The sequence below is a fragment of the Lathyrus oleraceus genome, chromosome 7 (genome assembly GCF_024323335.1).
Source record: "Lathyrus oleraceus cultivar Zhongwan6 chromosome 7, CAAS_Psat_ZW6_1.0, whole genome shotgun sequence".
Classification (NCBI taxonomy): Eukaryota; Viridiplantae; Streptophyta; class Magnoliopsida; order Fabales; family Fabaceae; genus Lathyrus; species Lathyrus oleraceus.
In genome coordinates this window covers 133,139,544-133,158,449 of record NC_066585.1, presented here as the reverse complement: position 1 = coordinate 133,158,449, position 18,906 = coordinate 133,139,544, and the positions used below count along the sequence as shown (strand labels likewise).

Genomic DNA, 18,906 nt, shown 5'->3' with positions numbered 1-18,906 from the left:
ATAATAATAATAATAATAATAATAACTATTATTATAATAAACATATTTTATTATTATATTAATAACTATTATTATTAGAGAAAAGGGGTGATGCACTGACAGTGTAAATTTATTTTACACTGTCAGCCAATGACGATCATGCATCCCGCCAAGTCAGACTGAAAATATTAAAATACTTGTATGACATGACAAAATAGAATATTCTTACTAGATGACAGTGTAAAACTTTTTTACACTGTCAGTGCATCACCATTAAACTCTTATTATTATAACAACAATAATAATAATAATAACTATTATTATTATATTATATGATTTTCCATATTTTAATTAAGTACATTGTACCTTAAGGTGTTTCATAATTCTCTCAAGTACACCGTACCTTACCGTGTTTCTTATTTATTATATCTCTCATCAATCTATCTTTATGAGTGTGACATTGTATGTTCTCGTGACGTTAATAATTATATTAAATCATACATTTAATATTATAAATAGTGAGCGGTATCTGACAACACATCATTGTTACCCAAGTCACGAAAATGTCATGTGATCTGACAAAACATTTTCGTAAAAATATTATTATGTACAATTACCTTTTTGTCCTTGTGTCTATATCGAACACAACGCATAGACCATGTCACCCTTGTCCAGTTCAATATTGGGCTCTTAGACATTTATCGTGTTATGCAGGATGGACAAATTCAATCTAGTCACTCATGTCCCTCGGCATACTTTGTGGAGTACTCATTAACTATCTTTATGGTCATCCAATTACGGACAAAGTTTGATCAACAATAAAGTACTCGACTCCACATCTAGGGTCCATAATGGTTTCAGGTCGAATGGTGGTATATACCACTATCACCATGAGAATAACTTATGACACTCTGCATAACTTTCTATGTAGTATTCTCATAGCGGATCAATATAGTATAAATATTACTCCTAATATTCATACATATGTGAAGACTTGATAACTCTTTATCCATGATCCATGAGATGTGATCATCAGTCTATCCACATAATAGTCTTAATATTTTAATGTTATCCCACTTCACAATAAAGTCTGACTACGAATACTTTAAGAATAGTGTCCTTATGTTTAATGGAATTTCATGATTAAGTCAAACTTAACCTTTCATTAAATAGACTATCTATTTTAGGGACTTTATTATTTTTGCAAAACAGGCATAATAAAGAAATGTCTTTTAATTATTAATAAATAATTCGATACAAGCCTGAAACTATTGCCCTCTAGGGCTTACACCAACAATTTTCCACTAACACTATAGTCAATCAAGTGTAAACCTAATACTCATGGATCTAGTATGTTCTCATAACATTAACACCACATCAACTTCATCAACATGACATATCATCATGCATGCAACAACATCACATGGTCTCACCATATGATATTTCAATATGAGGTTACTATCAATCCAACAATAACATATACCATGGTTTATCACAACAACGCTAATCATAGTAAAATTTTACACTAACAACATGAACCAATCATGAATCATCATAAACAAACATGTAGCAACAAGCAAAATTTGCATCATCAATAATTTCTATGATTTGAACAAAGCTACACTACCTAGGAACATGGTGAAGATAATGGAGAAAATTGAGATGATTTGATGTTGATGATGATTTCCATGAGCTTCCCTCATCTTCTTTCCTTCTTCCTCTTCTTCTTTCTCTTGTTCCTTTCCTTCTCTTCTCTTCTTTTCTCTTTTCCATGTTTTTTCTTCTTTTTCTTTTTCCACTTTTCTTTTCTTTGCTTCTTATCCACCACACATATATACATATATAATATAACATAAAGTAATGGAAGAGAATATCTCAATTAGAATTTGTTTTCTTTGTTTCATTGTTTTTGTTCTGATTCCGTTTTCCACTTCTATATATCATTTCCACCTCGAAACCTTCCTTATAATCAGTAAAACAACTGACGCTTCAGTTTCAACACAGAAGGAAGAAATCAATGGCCACCACCATTACCAACAAGGTTTTCATTATTACATTGCATGAATGTTAGCATCCATGTTATTAGATCCCGTGTGCTTAATAAATATTGAATTTGTGCAAAAATAGATAGAGAAAAAGATAGATGATCATCATCATCAAGAACAAAAACTGAAGCATCCTGGGTTTGTGAGAGTTGCTGCTATTCATGCTTTTGTTTGCATGTCGAGTGTGTATGATTATGCGAAACAGAATTCGGGATCTTTGAGATCTGCTGTTGGAACCGTTGAAGGTTCTGTTACTACTCATGCTTTTTTTCTTTTCTTTTACCTTTTAATAACTCGAAAAGCCTAACATTTCTAAGCTAACACAAACATGCACAACTAACCAAATGGTTATCGTTGAGTACAACAGACATGAGGGGTGTTAATACCTTCCCCTTGTGTAATCGACTCCCGAACCTTGATTTGGTTTCGAAAATCATATCTTATCCTTTCATTTAGGGGTTTTATCAATATTTTCCCTTTCCTTTTTTAGGAATAAATAAAGTCTAGTGGTGACTCTGTTAAGTGCATTTGCGAGCGTGCGATTGCGCTCCATGAGTGTCGTGTTCTCAATTTCCGAGGTACAATAACCATCATTGGGGTTTTGACTTCAGCAACCTCCTTAACTACTTCCATATGCTCTTTTTCAATTATTGCATTAACTGCATGCCCATTGTGTACTGGTAAAGGATTAGTCTTTACATTTGGCTACTCTTCAAAAAAGGATAGTAACTTCTGATCAATAAGTTCTTGGATCTTAATCTTGAAGGGCATGAAGTATTCAGTATAGTGCCTTATATACCCGTCAAGGAATTCACATGAAACATTAGGATTATGCTTGGGATCATATGGGAAAGGTAATATGGCATAGGAGCTTTGAGTTTGTTGATATCGATTTGCGGCAACATATGGGAATGGATAATATGGCATAGGAGCCATGGGTGCTTGATTCTGATGATGAACATTAGCCATTACAACACTTGTTTCTCCTTCTTTCTCCTTGTTGAAATTTCTTTGAGGTTTCTTTGATGCTGCCTGATTATTAGCATTGCCTGAAATCCTTATTGTTTTCAATTTATTCTCTATTTGTTCCCCCATTGTGGCTACATCTAAAAAAATTGGACGACATGCTTCCCACCATCTTTTCAAAATACATCCCTTGGAGTGTACTCATGAATATATCCACAAGATCGGAGTCAGAAAAAGGAGGTCGAACCTGGGTTGCCATTTCTCTCCAACATTAGGAGTACTCTTTGAAAGTTTCATTACTTCTTTGAGCTTGGTTCTGGAGTTGCAATCTGGTTGGAGCCATATCAAGATTATACTTGTACTGCTTCAAGAAAGCATCGGAAAGATCCTTTCAAGACCGAATCTTGCTATGTTCTAATCCCATGTACCAATCAAGAGAAACTCCAAACAAACTGTCTTGGAAGCAATGAATAAGCAAAGCATCATTGTCGATGTAAAAAGCCATCTTCCTACAATACATTTTTATGTGGCTCTTCAGGCAGCTTAAACCCCTGTACTTCTGAAGCTCGAGAACTTTAAACTTATGAGGTAGTACCATATTAGGTACCAGACATAATTCTTTAGCATCCATACCATAAGTAGAGAACCCTTCAATAGCTTTAATACATTCATCTAACATTTGATAGTCAGCAGGCATGTTCAAATTTGTATTGGGGAAAGTCTGATTAGCATACTGAAGAAACTGAGGACCCGGAGGAGTAGCAAATTGAGGACATTGAGGAATAGCAAACTGAGGAGGAACCTGAGGAGCAATCTGAGTACCTTGAGGAATATTCATCATACCAGGATTAATAATATGTCCCCCGAGATTGGAAACTTGAGTATATGGTGCCCCAAAGTGAACATATGAGGCATAGGGTTCCCCAGGACGAACATACTGAGGAGCAGCATGGGCATAAGGTGCCTCGGGGTGAAAATGTGGCATTCCAGGATTGTCAAGATGAATGCCTTGATAAGGGTATTGCATACCAGGTTGAACAACTAGTGGAGGAATCTTCACATTGATATGAGGACCCCTATAAACATTATTTATTTCAACAGGTACTTCAGTAGCCATTGGCACAAAATTCTGGCGATAATGGTCTTCAGGAGTTTCATTTTTATCAACATCAATCACCTTAGGAGAGAAATGGGGAGGCATTCCCCAAGGATAAGTGGTAGTCTTCCCATTACCCATAGGCAAAGGTATTGGCTGATAAGGAACAAAAACTCCACCATTTTCAACTTGAGGAGTGAAGTTTTGAGGCATCCCCAGAGATAAACAATAGCATGTCCACTAGCTCCAGGTTGAGAGCCTGACTGGTTGATGATTAGCTGAGTAACAACTTCGGTGTCAGCTGGCGTCCCAACAGCAGTTGTAGCATTGTCTTTCTAGGTGCAATAATTTATGATTTGAGGGAATTTTGATTCGTTTGATCTCATCGGCTTATTTATCATATAAATCATCTCTCATATGCACCAACATACATTCAAATTCATCGATATACATATAAAATAAAATGATACGATTATGGTCCTTAGTGCAATTGTTCTCTCAAGCTACTGAGAGAACCTAAGATAAACCTAATAACGATTTATGCTTCTCCAAGCTAGATCTAAATGGTGGTCCTCCTTTGATATTGTCTTCTTATTTCCTTCATTACATTACATTACATAATACTAGTTTTACATACGAGGGAGTGAGATGAGAAAAGAAGTTGCATAAAGAGGACATAGAGAAGGCACGACACGTAGGTCGTATTTAAAATTCTCAAAAAATAAAAAAAGACAAAGGTCATAATCGATCACCGCAAGAAAATAATAATAAACACACTTTTATTATTATTATTATTATTAATTTAAATTTTTTTAATTAAATAAATTAAATTAAACTTTGGCAATTGATCACGAATTAATTGGAGTCTCGGTTGTCTTGTTGTTAACGTATACCAAATTATTTAAATAAATAATAATAACAATTATTATTATATTAACTCAATAATAACATTATTTAAAATAAATAAAAATAACAAACTATCATTATTATTTAAATAACATATGTTAAAGCATGATAACCATTATCATGATAGAAAGTTGTAACATTCGGTACTTGAAACTTGAAACATGGTTTATATCATATAATATGATAAGAACATGTTAAGACCATGATAACTTGTAGCACTTACTTTTAATTAGCCATTTGTTATTTCTTTGTTATTACAGGCAGACACAATAACTTACTCTTTTTCATATTTTTCATTACATGCACTCTAACTTGCCCTTTTAAATTATTATTATTATTATATAACAAATATTGTTTAACGGTGTCGGTATTCATTTTTATTACAGTACCACATTGTATATCATTTATAATAATAAATAATAACAATTATTATTATGTTATAAAATTTGAAATTCTTAAATCACAACTCTTGTACAGTTATAAACCCCGATTTTATAACTCTTGACAATACAACTCTTATGCCATCATAAACTCTAATGCAACACATTCATACTATCAAAACTGTAATGATTGATTATTCAATTTGAATGATCCAAATATCATTGGTTCACCATACAAACATCGGATTCCGAAGCAGAATGAACATTGACCATTCATATGAAACACAATCACCACACTAATTGAATCGATAAAATAAAAGGCATATCAAATATAATATTGTTGCATCCGAATTATTCATATCACATATGAAATTTATCAATCACTTTTGTGTAACTTATGGGTGATCGATATATCACTACTTCATCATACAAAAGTCGGATTCTGAAGAATAGTCAACATTGAATCATTCAAATCGTACACAACATGATGCCAAAAATTAATTTTATTTATTATTGAATTTATTTTATGTTTTAATCGAATTAAATCAGAAAGTACATAAAATAAACATCTATCTGATTCATAGTTTCGTAACTGGCTCTGATACCACTGAAGGGAAATCGCGACACAATGCGCAGCAGAAAACAAAATTTTCCCTTTGGTTGATCCTTACGAAATGAGCATGATCAGTGATAGAAACAATTATCTCTTATGGTGATTAACAACTTTGATGCAGATCTGGACAAATGATCACGAGCATTGAATGAAGAATAACGCCTCTACTCAGTCAACACGAACATAGTGCCTTCAATCTCAGTGTTAACTGCTACGAATGAAGATTTTGAGTGTGTGTGTGTGTGTGTGTGTGTGTGAGAGAGAGAGAGAGAGAGAGAGAGAGAGAGAGAGAGAGAGAGAGAGAAATTACGGTCGGGATTTCTCCAACCGAATTTCATCAAGTGAGAAAGCTTATACATAATGGTTGTATTTATATAACCACTTGTGTGGACTGCAAGTTAAAAAACTCATCTTAAGTGCACCAAATAATAATAATAAGAATAATAATAATAATAATAATAATAATAACTATTATTATAATAAACATATTTTATTATTATATTTAATAACTATTATTATTAGAGAAAATTGGTGATGCATTGACCATGTAAATTTATTTTACACTGTCAGCCAATGACGACCATGCATTCCGCCAAGTCAGATTGAAAATATTAAAATACTTGTATGACATAAAAAAATATTCTTACTAGATGACAGTGTAAAACTTTTTTACACTGTCAGTGCATCACCATTAAACTCTTATTATTATAGCAACAATAATAATAATATTAACAATTATTATTATATTATATTTCCATATTTTACTTAAGTACATTGTACCTTAAGGTGTTTCATAATTTTCTCAAGTACACCGTATCTTACAGTGTTTCTTATTTATTATATCTCTCATCAATCTGTCTTTATGAGTGTGACATTGTAAGTTCTCATGACGTTGATAATTATATTAAATCATACATTTAATATTATAAATAGTGAGCGGTATCTAACAACACATCACTGCTACTCAAGTCACGAAAATGTCATGTGATCTGACAAAACATTTTCGTGAAAATATTATTATCTACAATTACCTTTTTGTCTTTATGTCTATAATGAACACAACGCATAGACCGTGTCACCCTTGTCCAGTTCAATATTGGGCCCTTAGACATTTATCATGTTATGTAGGATGGGCAAATTCAATCTATGTCACTCATGTCCCTCAGCATACTTTGAGAAGTACCCATTAACTATCTTTATGGTCATCCAATTACGGACAATGTTTGATCAATAATAAAGTACCCGACTCCACATCTAGGATCCATAATGATTTCAGGTCGAATGGTGGTATACACCACTATCACCATGAGAATAACTTATGACACTCTGCATAACTTTCTATGTAGTATTCTCATAGCGGATCAATATAGTATAAATATTACTCTTAATATTCATACATATGTGAAGACTTGATAACTCTTTATCTATGATCCATGAGATGTGATCATCAGTCTATCCACATATTAGTCTTAATGTTTTAATGTTATCCCACTTCACAATAAAGTCCGACTACGAATACTTTAAGAATAGTGTCCTTATGTTTAATGGAATTTCATGATTAAGTCAAACTTAACATTTCATTAAATAGACTATCTATTCTAGGGACTTTATTATTTTAGCAAAACAGGCATAATAAAGAAATGTCTTTTAATTATTAATAAATAATTCGATACAAGTCTGAAACTATTGGCCTCTAGGGCTCACACCAACAATTTTCCACTAACACTAGAGTCAATCAAGTGTACACCTAATACTCATGGATCTAGTATGTTCTCATAACATTAACACCACCTCAACTTCATCAACATGACATATCATCATGCATGCAACAACATCACATGGTCTCACCATATGATATTTCAATATGAGGTTACTATCAATCCAACAACAACATATACCATGGTTTATCACAACAACACTAATCATAGTAAAATTTTATACTAACAACATGAACCAATCATGAATCATCATAAACAAACATGTAGCAACAAGCAAAATATGCATCATCAATAATTTCTATGATTTGAGCAAAGCTACACTACCTAGGAACATGGTGAAGATAATGGGGAAAATTGAGATGATTTGATGTTGATGATGATTTCCATGAGCTTCCCTCATCTTCTTTCCTTCTTCCTCTTCTTCTTTCTCTTTTTCCTTTCCTTCTCTTCTCTTCTTTTCTCTTTTCCATGTTTTTTCTTCTTTTTCTTTTCCCACTTTTCTTTTCTTTGCTTCTTATCCACCACACATATATACATATATAATATAACATAAAGAAATGGAAGAGAATATCTCAATTAGAATTTGTTTTCTCATATCAAATGATCAATTATTAATGTTATCAAAATATCTCTTTGACAACAAATAGAGTATATATAAACTCAATTGATCTCAATTGACAAGAGTTAAAATATTTAAAAGGATATAAGATATTGCATTAATCATCATACTCAAATTATTCTAATTATGTTGACAATCAATGACTATAGTCCCAAAGTCACCTCATAAATTACTTTCTATGTATTTCTATTATGGAACCACATATCTAGACAAACTTTGAGAATGTCGACACGATACATAAACCCCGTCGGAGAACCAACAACCATCCTTCGTTGCGATTCATCATCTCCGACTATCAATCTAATTCCTCCTCGGCTCAATAAAAACTCAAAGTCAAAAATTATATTTAAAAGAAAAACTATAGACCACTTTAGAAAGAAAAAAGAATAGTAAAAGAAAAACAAAATCAAGACATTAGTGAAATTTTTCAAAAACCAAAAGCAAACTTTTATTGATGAGACCCGATTCCACCCCAAAATAATTTTCATTTTGTTTATTTATTGTCAACATAGGAATCAACGTCAACAAAATTTAGACACATACGTCATGTTTTTCCTATTTCGAGGTTAAAACATTTACCTTTGTTTCATTGTTTTTGTTCCGATTCCGTTTACCACTTCTATATATCATTTCCACCTCGAAACCTTCCTTATAATCAGTAAAACAACTGACGCTTCAATTTCAACACAGAAGGAATAAATCAATGGCCACCACCATTACCAACAAGGTTTTCATTATTACATTGCATGAATGTTAGCATCCATGTTATTAGATCTCGTGTGCTTAATAAATATTGAATTTGTGCAGAAAGAGATAGAGAAAAAGATAGATGATGATCATCATCCTCAAGAACAAAAACTGAAGCATCTTGGGTTTGTGAGAGTTGTTTCTATTCATGCTTTTGTTTGCATGTCGAGTGTGTATGATCATGCGAAACTGAATTCGGGATCTTTGAGATCTGCTGTTGGAACCGTTGAAGGTACTGTTACTATTCATGCTTTTTTTTCTTTTCTTTTACCTTTTAATAACTCGAAAAGCCTAACATTTCTAAGCTAACACTAACATGCACAACTAACCAAATGGTTATCGTTGAGTACAACAGACATGAGGGGTGTTAATACCTTCCCCTTGTGTAATCGACTCCCGAACCTTGATTTGGTTGCGAAAATCATATCTTATCCTTTCATTTAGGGGTTTTATCAATATTTTCCCTTTCCTTTTTTAGGAATAAATAAAGTCTAGTGGTGACTCTGTTAAGTGCATTTGCGAGCGTGCGATTGCGCTCCATGACTGTCGTGTTCTCAATTTCCGAGGTACAATAACCATCATTGGCGTTTTGACTTCAGCAACCTCCTTAACTACTTCCATATGCTCTTTTTCAATTATTGCATTAACTGCATGCCGATTGTGTACTGGTAAAGGATTAGTCTTTACATTTGGCTACTCTTCAAAAAAGGATAGTAACTTCTGATCAATAAGTTCTTGGATCTTAATCTTGAAGGGCATGAAATATTCAGTATAGTGCCTTATATACCCGTCAAGGAATTCACATGAAACATTAGGATTATGCTTGGGATCATAGGGGAAAGGTAATATGGCATAGGAGCGTTGAGCTTGTTGATATCGATTTGCGGCAACATATGGGAATGGATAATATGGCATAGGAGCCATGGGTGCTTGATTCTGATGATGAACATTAGTCATTACAACACTTGTTTCTCCTTCTTTCTCCTTGTTGAAATTTCTTTGAGGTTTCTTTGATGCTGCCTGATTATTAGCATTGCCTGAAATCCTTATTGTTTTCAATTTATTCTCTATTTGTTCCCCCATTGTGGCTACATCTAAAAAAATTGGACGACATGCTTCCCACCATCTTTTCAAAATACATCCCTTGGAGTTTACTCATGAATATATCCACAAGATCGGAGTCAGAAAAAGGAGGTCGAACCTGGGTTGCCATTTCTCTCCAAAATTAGGAGTACTCTTTGAAAGTTTCATTACTTCTTTGAGCTTGGTTCTGGAGTTGCAATCTGGTTGGAGCCATATCAAGATTATACTTGTACTGCTTCAAGAAAGCATCGGAAAGATCCTTTCAAGACCGAATCTTGCTATGTTCTAATCCCATGTACCAATCAAGAGAAACTCCAAACAAACTGTCTTGGAAGCAATGAATAAGCAAAGCATCATTGTCGATGTAAAAAGCCATCTTCCTACAATACATTTTTATGTGGCTCTTCAGGCAGCTTAAACCCCTGTACTTCTGAAGCTCGAGAACTTTAAACTTATGAGGTAGTACCATATTAGGTACCAGACATAATTCTTTAGCATCCATACCATAAATAGAGAACCCTTCAATAGCTTTAATACATTCATCTAACATTTGATAGTCAGCAGGCATGTTCAGATTTGTATTGGGGAAAGTCTGATTAGCATACTGAAGAAACTGAGGACCCGGAGGAGTAGCAAATTGAGGACATTGAGGAATAGCAAACTGAGGAGGAACCTGAGGAGCAATATGAGTACCTTGAGGAGTATTCATCATACCAGGATTAATAATATGTCCCCTGAGATTGGCAACTTGAGTATATGGTGCCCCAAAGTGAACATATGAGGCATAGGGTTCCCCAGGACGAACATACTGAGGAGCAGCATGGGCATAAGGTGCCTCGGGGTGAAAATGTGGCATTCCAGGATTGTCAAGACGAATGCCTTGATAAGGGTATTGCATACCAGGTTGAACAACTAGTGGAGGAATTTTCACATTGATATGAGGACCCCTATAAACATTATTTATTTCAACAGGTACTTCAGTAGCCACTGGCACAAAATTCTGGCGATAATGGTCTTCAGGAGTTTCATTTTTATCAACATCAATCACCTTAGGAGAGAAATGGGGAGGCATTCCCCAAGGATAAGTGGTAGTCTTCCCATTACTCATAGGCAAAGGTATTGGCTGATAAGGAACAAAAACTCCACCATTTTCAACTTGAGGAGTGAAGTTTTGAGGCATCCCCAGAGATAAACAATAGCATGTCCACTAGCTCCAGGTTGAGAGCCTGACTGGTTGATGATTAGCTGAGTAACAACTTCGGTGTCAGCTGGAGTCCCAACAGCAGTTGTAGCATTGTCTTTCTAGGTGCAATAATTTATGATTTGAGGGAATTTTGATTCGTTTGATCTCATCGGCTTATTTATCATATAAATCATCTCTCATATGCACCAACATACATTCAAATTCATCGATATACATATAAAATAAAATGATACGATTATGGTCCTTAGTGCAATTGTTCTCTCAAGCTACTGAGAGAACCTAAGATAAACCTAATAACGATTTATGCTTCTCCAAGCTAGATCTCAATGGTTGTCCTCCTTTGATATTGTCTTCTTATTTCCTTCATTACATTACATTACATAATACTAGTTTTACATACGAGGGAGTGAGATGAGAAAAGAAGTTGCATAAAGAGGACATAGAGAAGGCACGACACGTAGGTCGTATTTAAAATTCTCAAAAAATAAAAAAAGACAAAGGCCATAATCGATCACCGCAAGAAAATAATAATAAACAAACTTTTATTATTATTATTAATTTAAATTTTTTTAATTAAATAAATTAAATTAAACTTTGGCGATTGATCACGAATTAATTGGAGTCTCGAATGTATGGTTATTAACGTATACCAAATTATTTAAATAAATAATAATAACAATTATTATTATATTAACTCAATAATAACATTATTTATAAATAAATAACAATAACAAACTATCATTATTATTTAAATAATATATGTTAAAGCATGATAACCATTATCATGATAGAAAGTTGTAACATTCAGTACTTGAAACTTGAAACATGGTTTATATCATATAATATGATAAGAACATGTTAAGACCATGATAACTTGTAGCACTTACTTTTAATTAGCCATTTGTTATTTCTTTGTTATTACAGGCAGACACAATAACTTACTCTTTTTCATATTTTTCATTACATGCACTCTAATTTGCCCTTTTATAATTATTATTATTATTATATAACAAATATTGTTTAACGGTGTCGGTATTCATTTTTATTACAGTACCACATTATATATCATTTATAATAATAAATAATAACAATTATTATTATATTATAAAATTTGAAATTCTTAAATCACAACTCTTGTACAGTTATAAACCCCGATTTTATAACTCTTGACAATACAACTCTTATGCCATCATAAACTCTAATGCAACACATTCATACTATCAAAACTGTAATGATTGATTATTCAATTTGAATGATCCAAATATCATTGGTTCACCATACAAACATCGGATTCCGAAGCAGAATGAACATTGACCATTCATATGAAACACAATCACCACACTAATTGAATCGATAAAATAAAAGGAATATCAAATATAATATTGTTGCATCCAAATTATTCATATCACATATAAAATTTATCAATCACTTTTGTGTAACTTATGGGTGATCGATGTATCACTGCTTCATCATACAAAAGTCGGATTCTGAAGAATAGTCAACATTGAATCATTCAAATCGTACACAACATGATGCCAAAAATTAATTTTATTTATTATTGAATTTATTTTATGTTTTAATCGAATTAAATCAGAAAGTACATGAAATAAACATCTATCTGATTCATAGTTTCGTAAGTGGCTCTGATACCACTAAAGGGAAATCGCGACGCAATGCGCAGCGGAAAACAAAATTTTCCCTTTGGTTGATCCATACGAAATGAGCATGATCAGTGATAGAAACAATTATCTCTTATGGTGATTAACAACCTTGATGCAGATCTGGACTAATGATCACGAGCGTTGAATGAAGAATAACGCCTCTACTCAGTCAACACGAACATAGTGCCTTCAATCTCAGTGTTAACTGCTATGAATGAAGATTTTGAGTGTGTGTGTGTGTGTGTGTGTGTGTGTGTGTGAGAGAGAGAGAGAGAGAGAGAGAGAGAGAGGGAGAGAGAGAGAAATTACGGTCGGGATTTCTCCAACCGAATTTCATCAAGTGAGAAAGCTTATACATAATGGTTGTATTTATATAACCACTTGTGTTGACTGCAAGTTAAAAAACTCATCTTAAGTGCACCAAATAATAATAATAATAATAATAATAATAATAATAATAATAACTATTATTATAATAAACATATTTTATTATTATATTTAATAACTATTATTATTAGAGAAAATGGGTGATGCATTGACCATGTAAATTTATTTTACATGGTCAGCCAATGACGACCATGCATTCCGCCAAGTCAGATTGAAAATATTAAAATACTTGTATGACATAAAAAAAATATTCTTACTAGATGACAGTGTAAAACTTTTTTACACTGTCAGTGCATCACCTTTAAACTCTTATTATTATAACAACAATAATAATAATATTAATAATTATTATTATATTATATTTCCATATTTTACTTAAGTACATTGTACCTTAAGGTGTTTCATAATTTTCTCAAGTACACCGTATCTTACAGTGTTTCTTATTTATTATATCTCTCATCAATCTGTCTTTATGAGTGTGACATTGTAAGTTCTCATGACGTTGATAATTATATTAAATCATACATTTAATATTCTAAATAGTGAGCGGTATCTAACAACACATCACTGCTACTCAAGTCACGAAAATGTCATGTGATCTGACAAAACATTTTCGTGAAAATATTATTATCTACAATTACCTTTTTGTCTTTATGTCTATAATGAACACAACGCATAGACCGTGTCACCCTTGTCCAGTTCAATATTGGGCCCTTAGACATTTATCATGTTATGTAGGATGGGCAAATTCAATCTATGTCACTCATGTCCCTCAGCATACTTTGAGAAGCATCCATTAACTATCTTTATGGTCATCCAATTACGGACAATGTTTGATCAATAATAAAGTACCCGACTCCACATCTAGGATCCATAATGATTTCAGGTCGAATGGTGGTATACACCACTATCACCATGAGAATAACTTATGACACTCTGCATAACTTTCTATGTAGTATTCTCATAGCGGATCAATATATTATAAATATTACTCTTAATATTCATACATATGTGAAGACTTGATAACTCTTTATCCATGATCCATGAGATGTGATCATCAGTCTATCCACATATTAGTCTTAATGTTTTAATGTTATCCCACTTCACAATAAAGTCCGACTACGAATACTTTAAGAATAGTGTCCTTATGTTTAATGGAATTTCATGATTAAGTCAAACTTAACATTTCATTAAATAGACTATCTATTCTAGGGACTTTATTATTTTTGCAAAACAGGCATAATAAAGAAATGTCTTTTAATTATTAATAAATAATTCGATACAAGTCCGAAACTATTGGCCTTTAGGGCTTACACCAACAATTTTCCACTAACACTAGAGTCAATCAAGTGTACACCTAATACTCATGGATCTAGTATGTTCTCATAACATTAACACCACCTCAACTTCATCAACATGACATATCATCATGCATGCAACAACATCACATGGTCTCACCATATGATATTTCAATATGAGGTTACTATCAATCCAACAACAACATATACCATGGTTTATCACAACAACGCTAATCATAGTAAAAATTTATACTAACAACATGAACCAATCATGAATCATCATAAACAAACATGTAGCAACAAGCAAAATATGCATCATCAATAATTTCTATGATTTGAGCAAAGTTACACTACCTAGGAACATGGTGAAGATAATGGAGAAAATTGAGATGATTTGATGTTGATGATGATTTCCATGAGCTTCCCTCATCTTCTTTCCTTCTTCCTCTTCTTCTTTCTCTTTTTCCTTTCCTTCTCTTCTCTTCTTTTCTCTTTTCCATGTTTTTTCTTCTTTTTCTTTTCCCACTTTTCTTTTCTTTGCTTCTTATCCACCACACATATATACATATATAATATAACATAAAGAAATGGAAGAGAATATCTCAATTAGAATTTATTTTCTAATATCAAATGATTAATTATTAATGTTATCAAAATATCTCTTTGACAATAAATAGAGTATATATAAACTCAATTGATCTCAACTGACAATAGTTAAAATATTTAAGAGGATATAAGATATTATATTAATCATCATACTCAAATTATTCTAATTATGTTGACAATCGATGACTATAGTCCCAAAGTCACCTCATAAACTACTTTCTATGCATTCCTATTATGGAACCACATATCTAGACAAACTTTGAGAATGTCGACACGATACATAAACCCCGTCGGAGAACCAACAACCATCCTTCGTTGCGATTCATCATCTCCGACTATCAATCTAATTCCTCCTCGGCTCAATAAAAACTCAAAGTCAAAAATTATATTTAAAAGAAAAACTATAGACCACTTTAGAAAGAAAAAACAATAGAAAAAGAAAAACAAAATCAAGACATTAGTGAAATTTTTCAAAAACCAAAAGCAAACTTTTATTGATGAGACCCGATTCCACCGCAAAATAATTTTCATTTTGTTTATTTATTGTGAACATAGGAATCAACGTCAACATAATTTAGACACATACGTCATGTTTTTCCTATTTCGAGGTTAAAACATTTACCTTTGTTTCATTGTTTTTGTTCCGATTCCGTTTTCCACTTCTATATATCATTTCCACCTCGAAACCTTCCTTATAATCAGTAAAACAACTGACGCTTCAGTTTCAACACAGAAGGAAGAAATCAATGGCCACCACCATTACCAACAAGGTTTTCATTATTACATTGCATGAATGTTAGCATCCATGTTATTAGATCTCGTGTGCTTAATAAATATTGAATTTGTGCAGAAAGAGATAGAGAAAAAGATAGATGATGATCATCATCCTCAAGAACAAAAACTGAAGCATCTTGGGTTTGTGAGAGTTGCTGCTATTCATGCTTTTGTTTGCATGTCGAGTGTCTATGATTATGCGAAACAGAATTCGGGATCTTTGAGATCTGCTGTTGGAACCGTTGAAGGTACTGTTACTACAGTTCTCGGTCCTGTTTATCACAAATTCAAGCCTATCTCTCAAGATCTCCTCCTTTTTCTCGACAATAAGGTTTCTCTCTGATCCATTGTTTCCCTTTTTTCTTTGTTAGATGAAAATCCACCATCTCCTTTTGTTTATATGCATTTTTTGTTTTAACCCCGGAACAAGTAAGAAGAAACAAGATACACGAGAAAAACATAAAAACCACGATACATGGTGTGATAACAAGAAGCCAAACCAAAACTACTGCATAGTCATTTTTGTTAGATCTCAAACCAACCAGATCCACCATCAACAGATCAGGTTCCAACACAAGAGGAACAGAAGAACCACCACCACACTCTGAAATTAACAACTTCCTTATTTGTGTACAGGAACATGTTACATGTGCATGCATCTATAGTAACAATGTTTTTTTTTTCTCTGATTTTAGGACATTATTATATTACCATGTAACTAACTTCACTGTCAATCAACAGAAGAAACTGACATAACTTCCTTGAAACTTGACATGCATGCAGTTTGATGCTCATCTTACTACATTCTATAGTCTTGTTTAAGGCCGAACTCTGGATTAACAAAGCCGATTTTCCGGGGGATCAAAGGGTTAAGACTAATTTTAGTGAGAAATTTAGAAAATGTTAAACAATTTTTGGTTAACATGAGTGTTATATGATTGTGGCAGGTGGATGATGCGACCAACAAATTCTACGAGTGCGCACCACTTTTTGCGAAGCAAGTAGCAAACCAAGCAAAGGGTTTGATTCAAGAAGTAACACACAAAGCTGAGAAAGTTGTGAATGAAGCACAATCTGGTGGGGCGAAAGCCGCTGCAAATTATGTAGCTACAGAGTCAAAGCAAGTAGTGCTAACAAATTCGGTAAAACTATGGTCAGGTCTCAACCATTATGCAGTATTTCATGCAGTAGCAGAGTTGGCGATTCCGACAGCTGCACATTGGTCAGAAAAGTACAACCATGTTGTTAAGAACATTAGTGGAAAGGGCTATGGTGTATCTGGATATTTACCTTTGATTCCTGTGGATGAAATAGCTAAGGCATTTAAACAAGGAGAAGGTAATGTGAGTGTTGATCAAGAAAAAACTTTGGTGGAAGATGTTTCTGATTGAGTACTAGTGTACTACTAGCTATTTTCTTTGCAAAATGTGGTTTGAGATATGCAAGAAATTAATGTAAGAAATTATGGGAATAGAGGATGTAAGCTAAAGTACTATTATAAAGTGTGTGGAACATAATGTGATTATGTAGTTATGAATGGAAATTAATGTAAGAAATTATGGGAATAGAGCATGTAAGCTAAAGTACTATTATAAAGTGTGTGGAACATAATGTGATTATGTCAATGGTGACTTAAATGGTCATTAAGTTTGTTTTGGCCCTTTTTTTATTTCTTGCATAGATTTGATTATGTCTTGATTATGAATTGGGACCTGTTGACTTTTGGTTCAATTGGGACCAGTTTTCACATGAAAAAAACTCATTCTTCCATTACACTCAGACATGTAGCAACAAAAGATGGGTAACCTTGGAGGTAACATCATCCTATCCTTCCCTTCTTCTATATACTTCTTGGTCATCACCTACTACTCTACTCTGCCTCCACCTCCATCTTTAACTCTTCCCAACACTTTTTCATAACTTCATCATACTCTCCAATGCTATCTCTTCTTTATTAGTGGATGGGCCACTCACAATTTTGCTAATCATTAGAGAAAATTATGTAGCCATCACTAAATTCTTCTTTGAAAGCCTAAAAGAGATTAACTATTTAAATTAGTTTATGTTTAGAAACATTCCAATAAAAATGAGTTGGAAAAATTGAGTTGAAAAAATTGCATTTGGAGTCCAAACTACAAATTTTTATTTAAAATTTGAAAATTTTTAGAGATTAGAGAGAATTTGTTACAGAAGAAGGGTGTTTTCTGACCCTACTAAGTTTTCATGTCCCTGGTGTGAATTTTTGGTTGAGACGTTTTTTTTACTTGTGAGGTAGTGTCGGTGTGGTGTGGTTGTCAAATTTTCATGTCCCTTGTGTGGATTTTTGGTTGAGACTTTTTTTTTTTACTTGTGAGGTAGTGTCGGTGTGGTGGGATTGAGGTGACAGATTTATTATTCATTAAGATTCTATAGTATTTTTTAGGTGACAGATAGTTATTCATTAGGATCCTATAGAATTTTTTTAAGTCTTTTCTTTCTCTAAAAAGTAGATAGTTATTCATCAGAATCCTATAGTATCTTTTAAGTCTTTTCTTTGGATTTTTTACCTAATTAACCCACATTTTCGAAGAAATTCCCAAAATAACCCAGTTTTCAAAAAAATTCCCAATATACCCCACTTTTAGAGGGAGGCGCCAATTGGATTGGCGCCCCCTCTTAAAAATTGCAAGGAGGCGCCAATTGGATTGGCTAGGGCACCTGCCCTAGCCAATCCAATTGGCGCCTATGTGTAATTTTTAAGAGGGGGCGCCAATCCAATTGGCGCCTCCCTTAAAAAAGCCTCAAATGAAAAAACCTCCAACATGAAAGTTGTAGATCTTTTCAA

General features: G+C 33.2%; 1 protein-coding gene across 3 annotated transcripts; it reads left to right on the top strand.

Moving 5' to 3' along the window:
- The first annotated feature begins 1,872 nt into the window (after positions 1-1,872).
- LOC127105232 (REF/SRPP-like protein At1g67360) lies at positions 1,873-17,732 on the top strand. Of its 3 annotated transcripts, none has more exons than XM_051042397.1 (3): positions 1,873-2,020; positions 16,159-16,413; positions 17,030-17,732. In XM_051042397.1, the coding sequence occupies exons 1-3, from the start codon at positions 1,997-1,999 to the stop codon at positions 17,471-17,473; spliced, it is 723 nt and encodes a 240-aa protein (XP_050898354.1). In that variant the 5' UTR covers positions 1,873-1,996; the 3' UTR covers positions 17,474-17,732. The 3 variants fall into 3 exon arrangements, with proteins under 3 accessions (XP_050898354.1, XP_050898355.1, XP_050898353.1); XM_051042398.1 differs by lacking the exon at positions 1,873-2,020 and adding an exon at positions 8,952-9,049; XM_051042396.1 differs by lacking the exon at positions 1,873-2,020 and adding an exon at positions 15,782-16,078.
- The last annotated feature ends 1,174 nt before the right edge of the window (positions 17,733-18,906 follow it).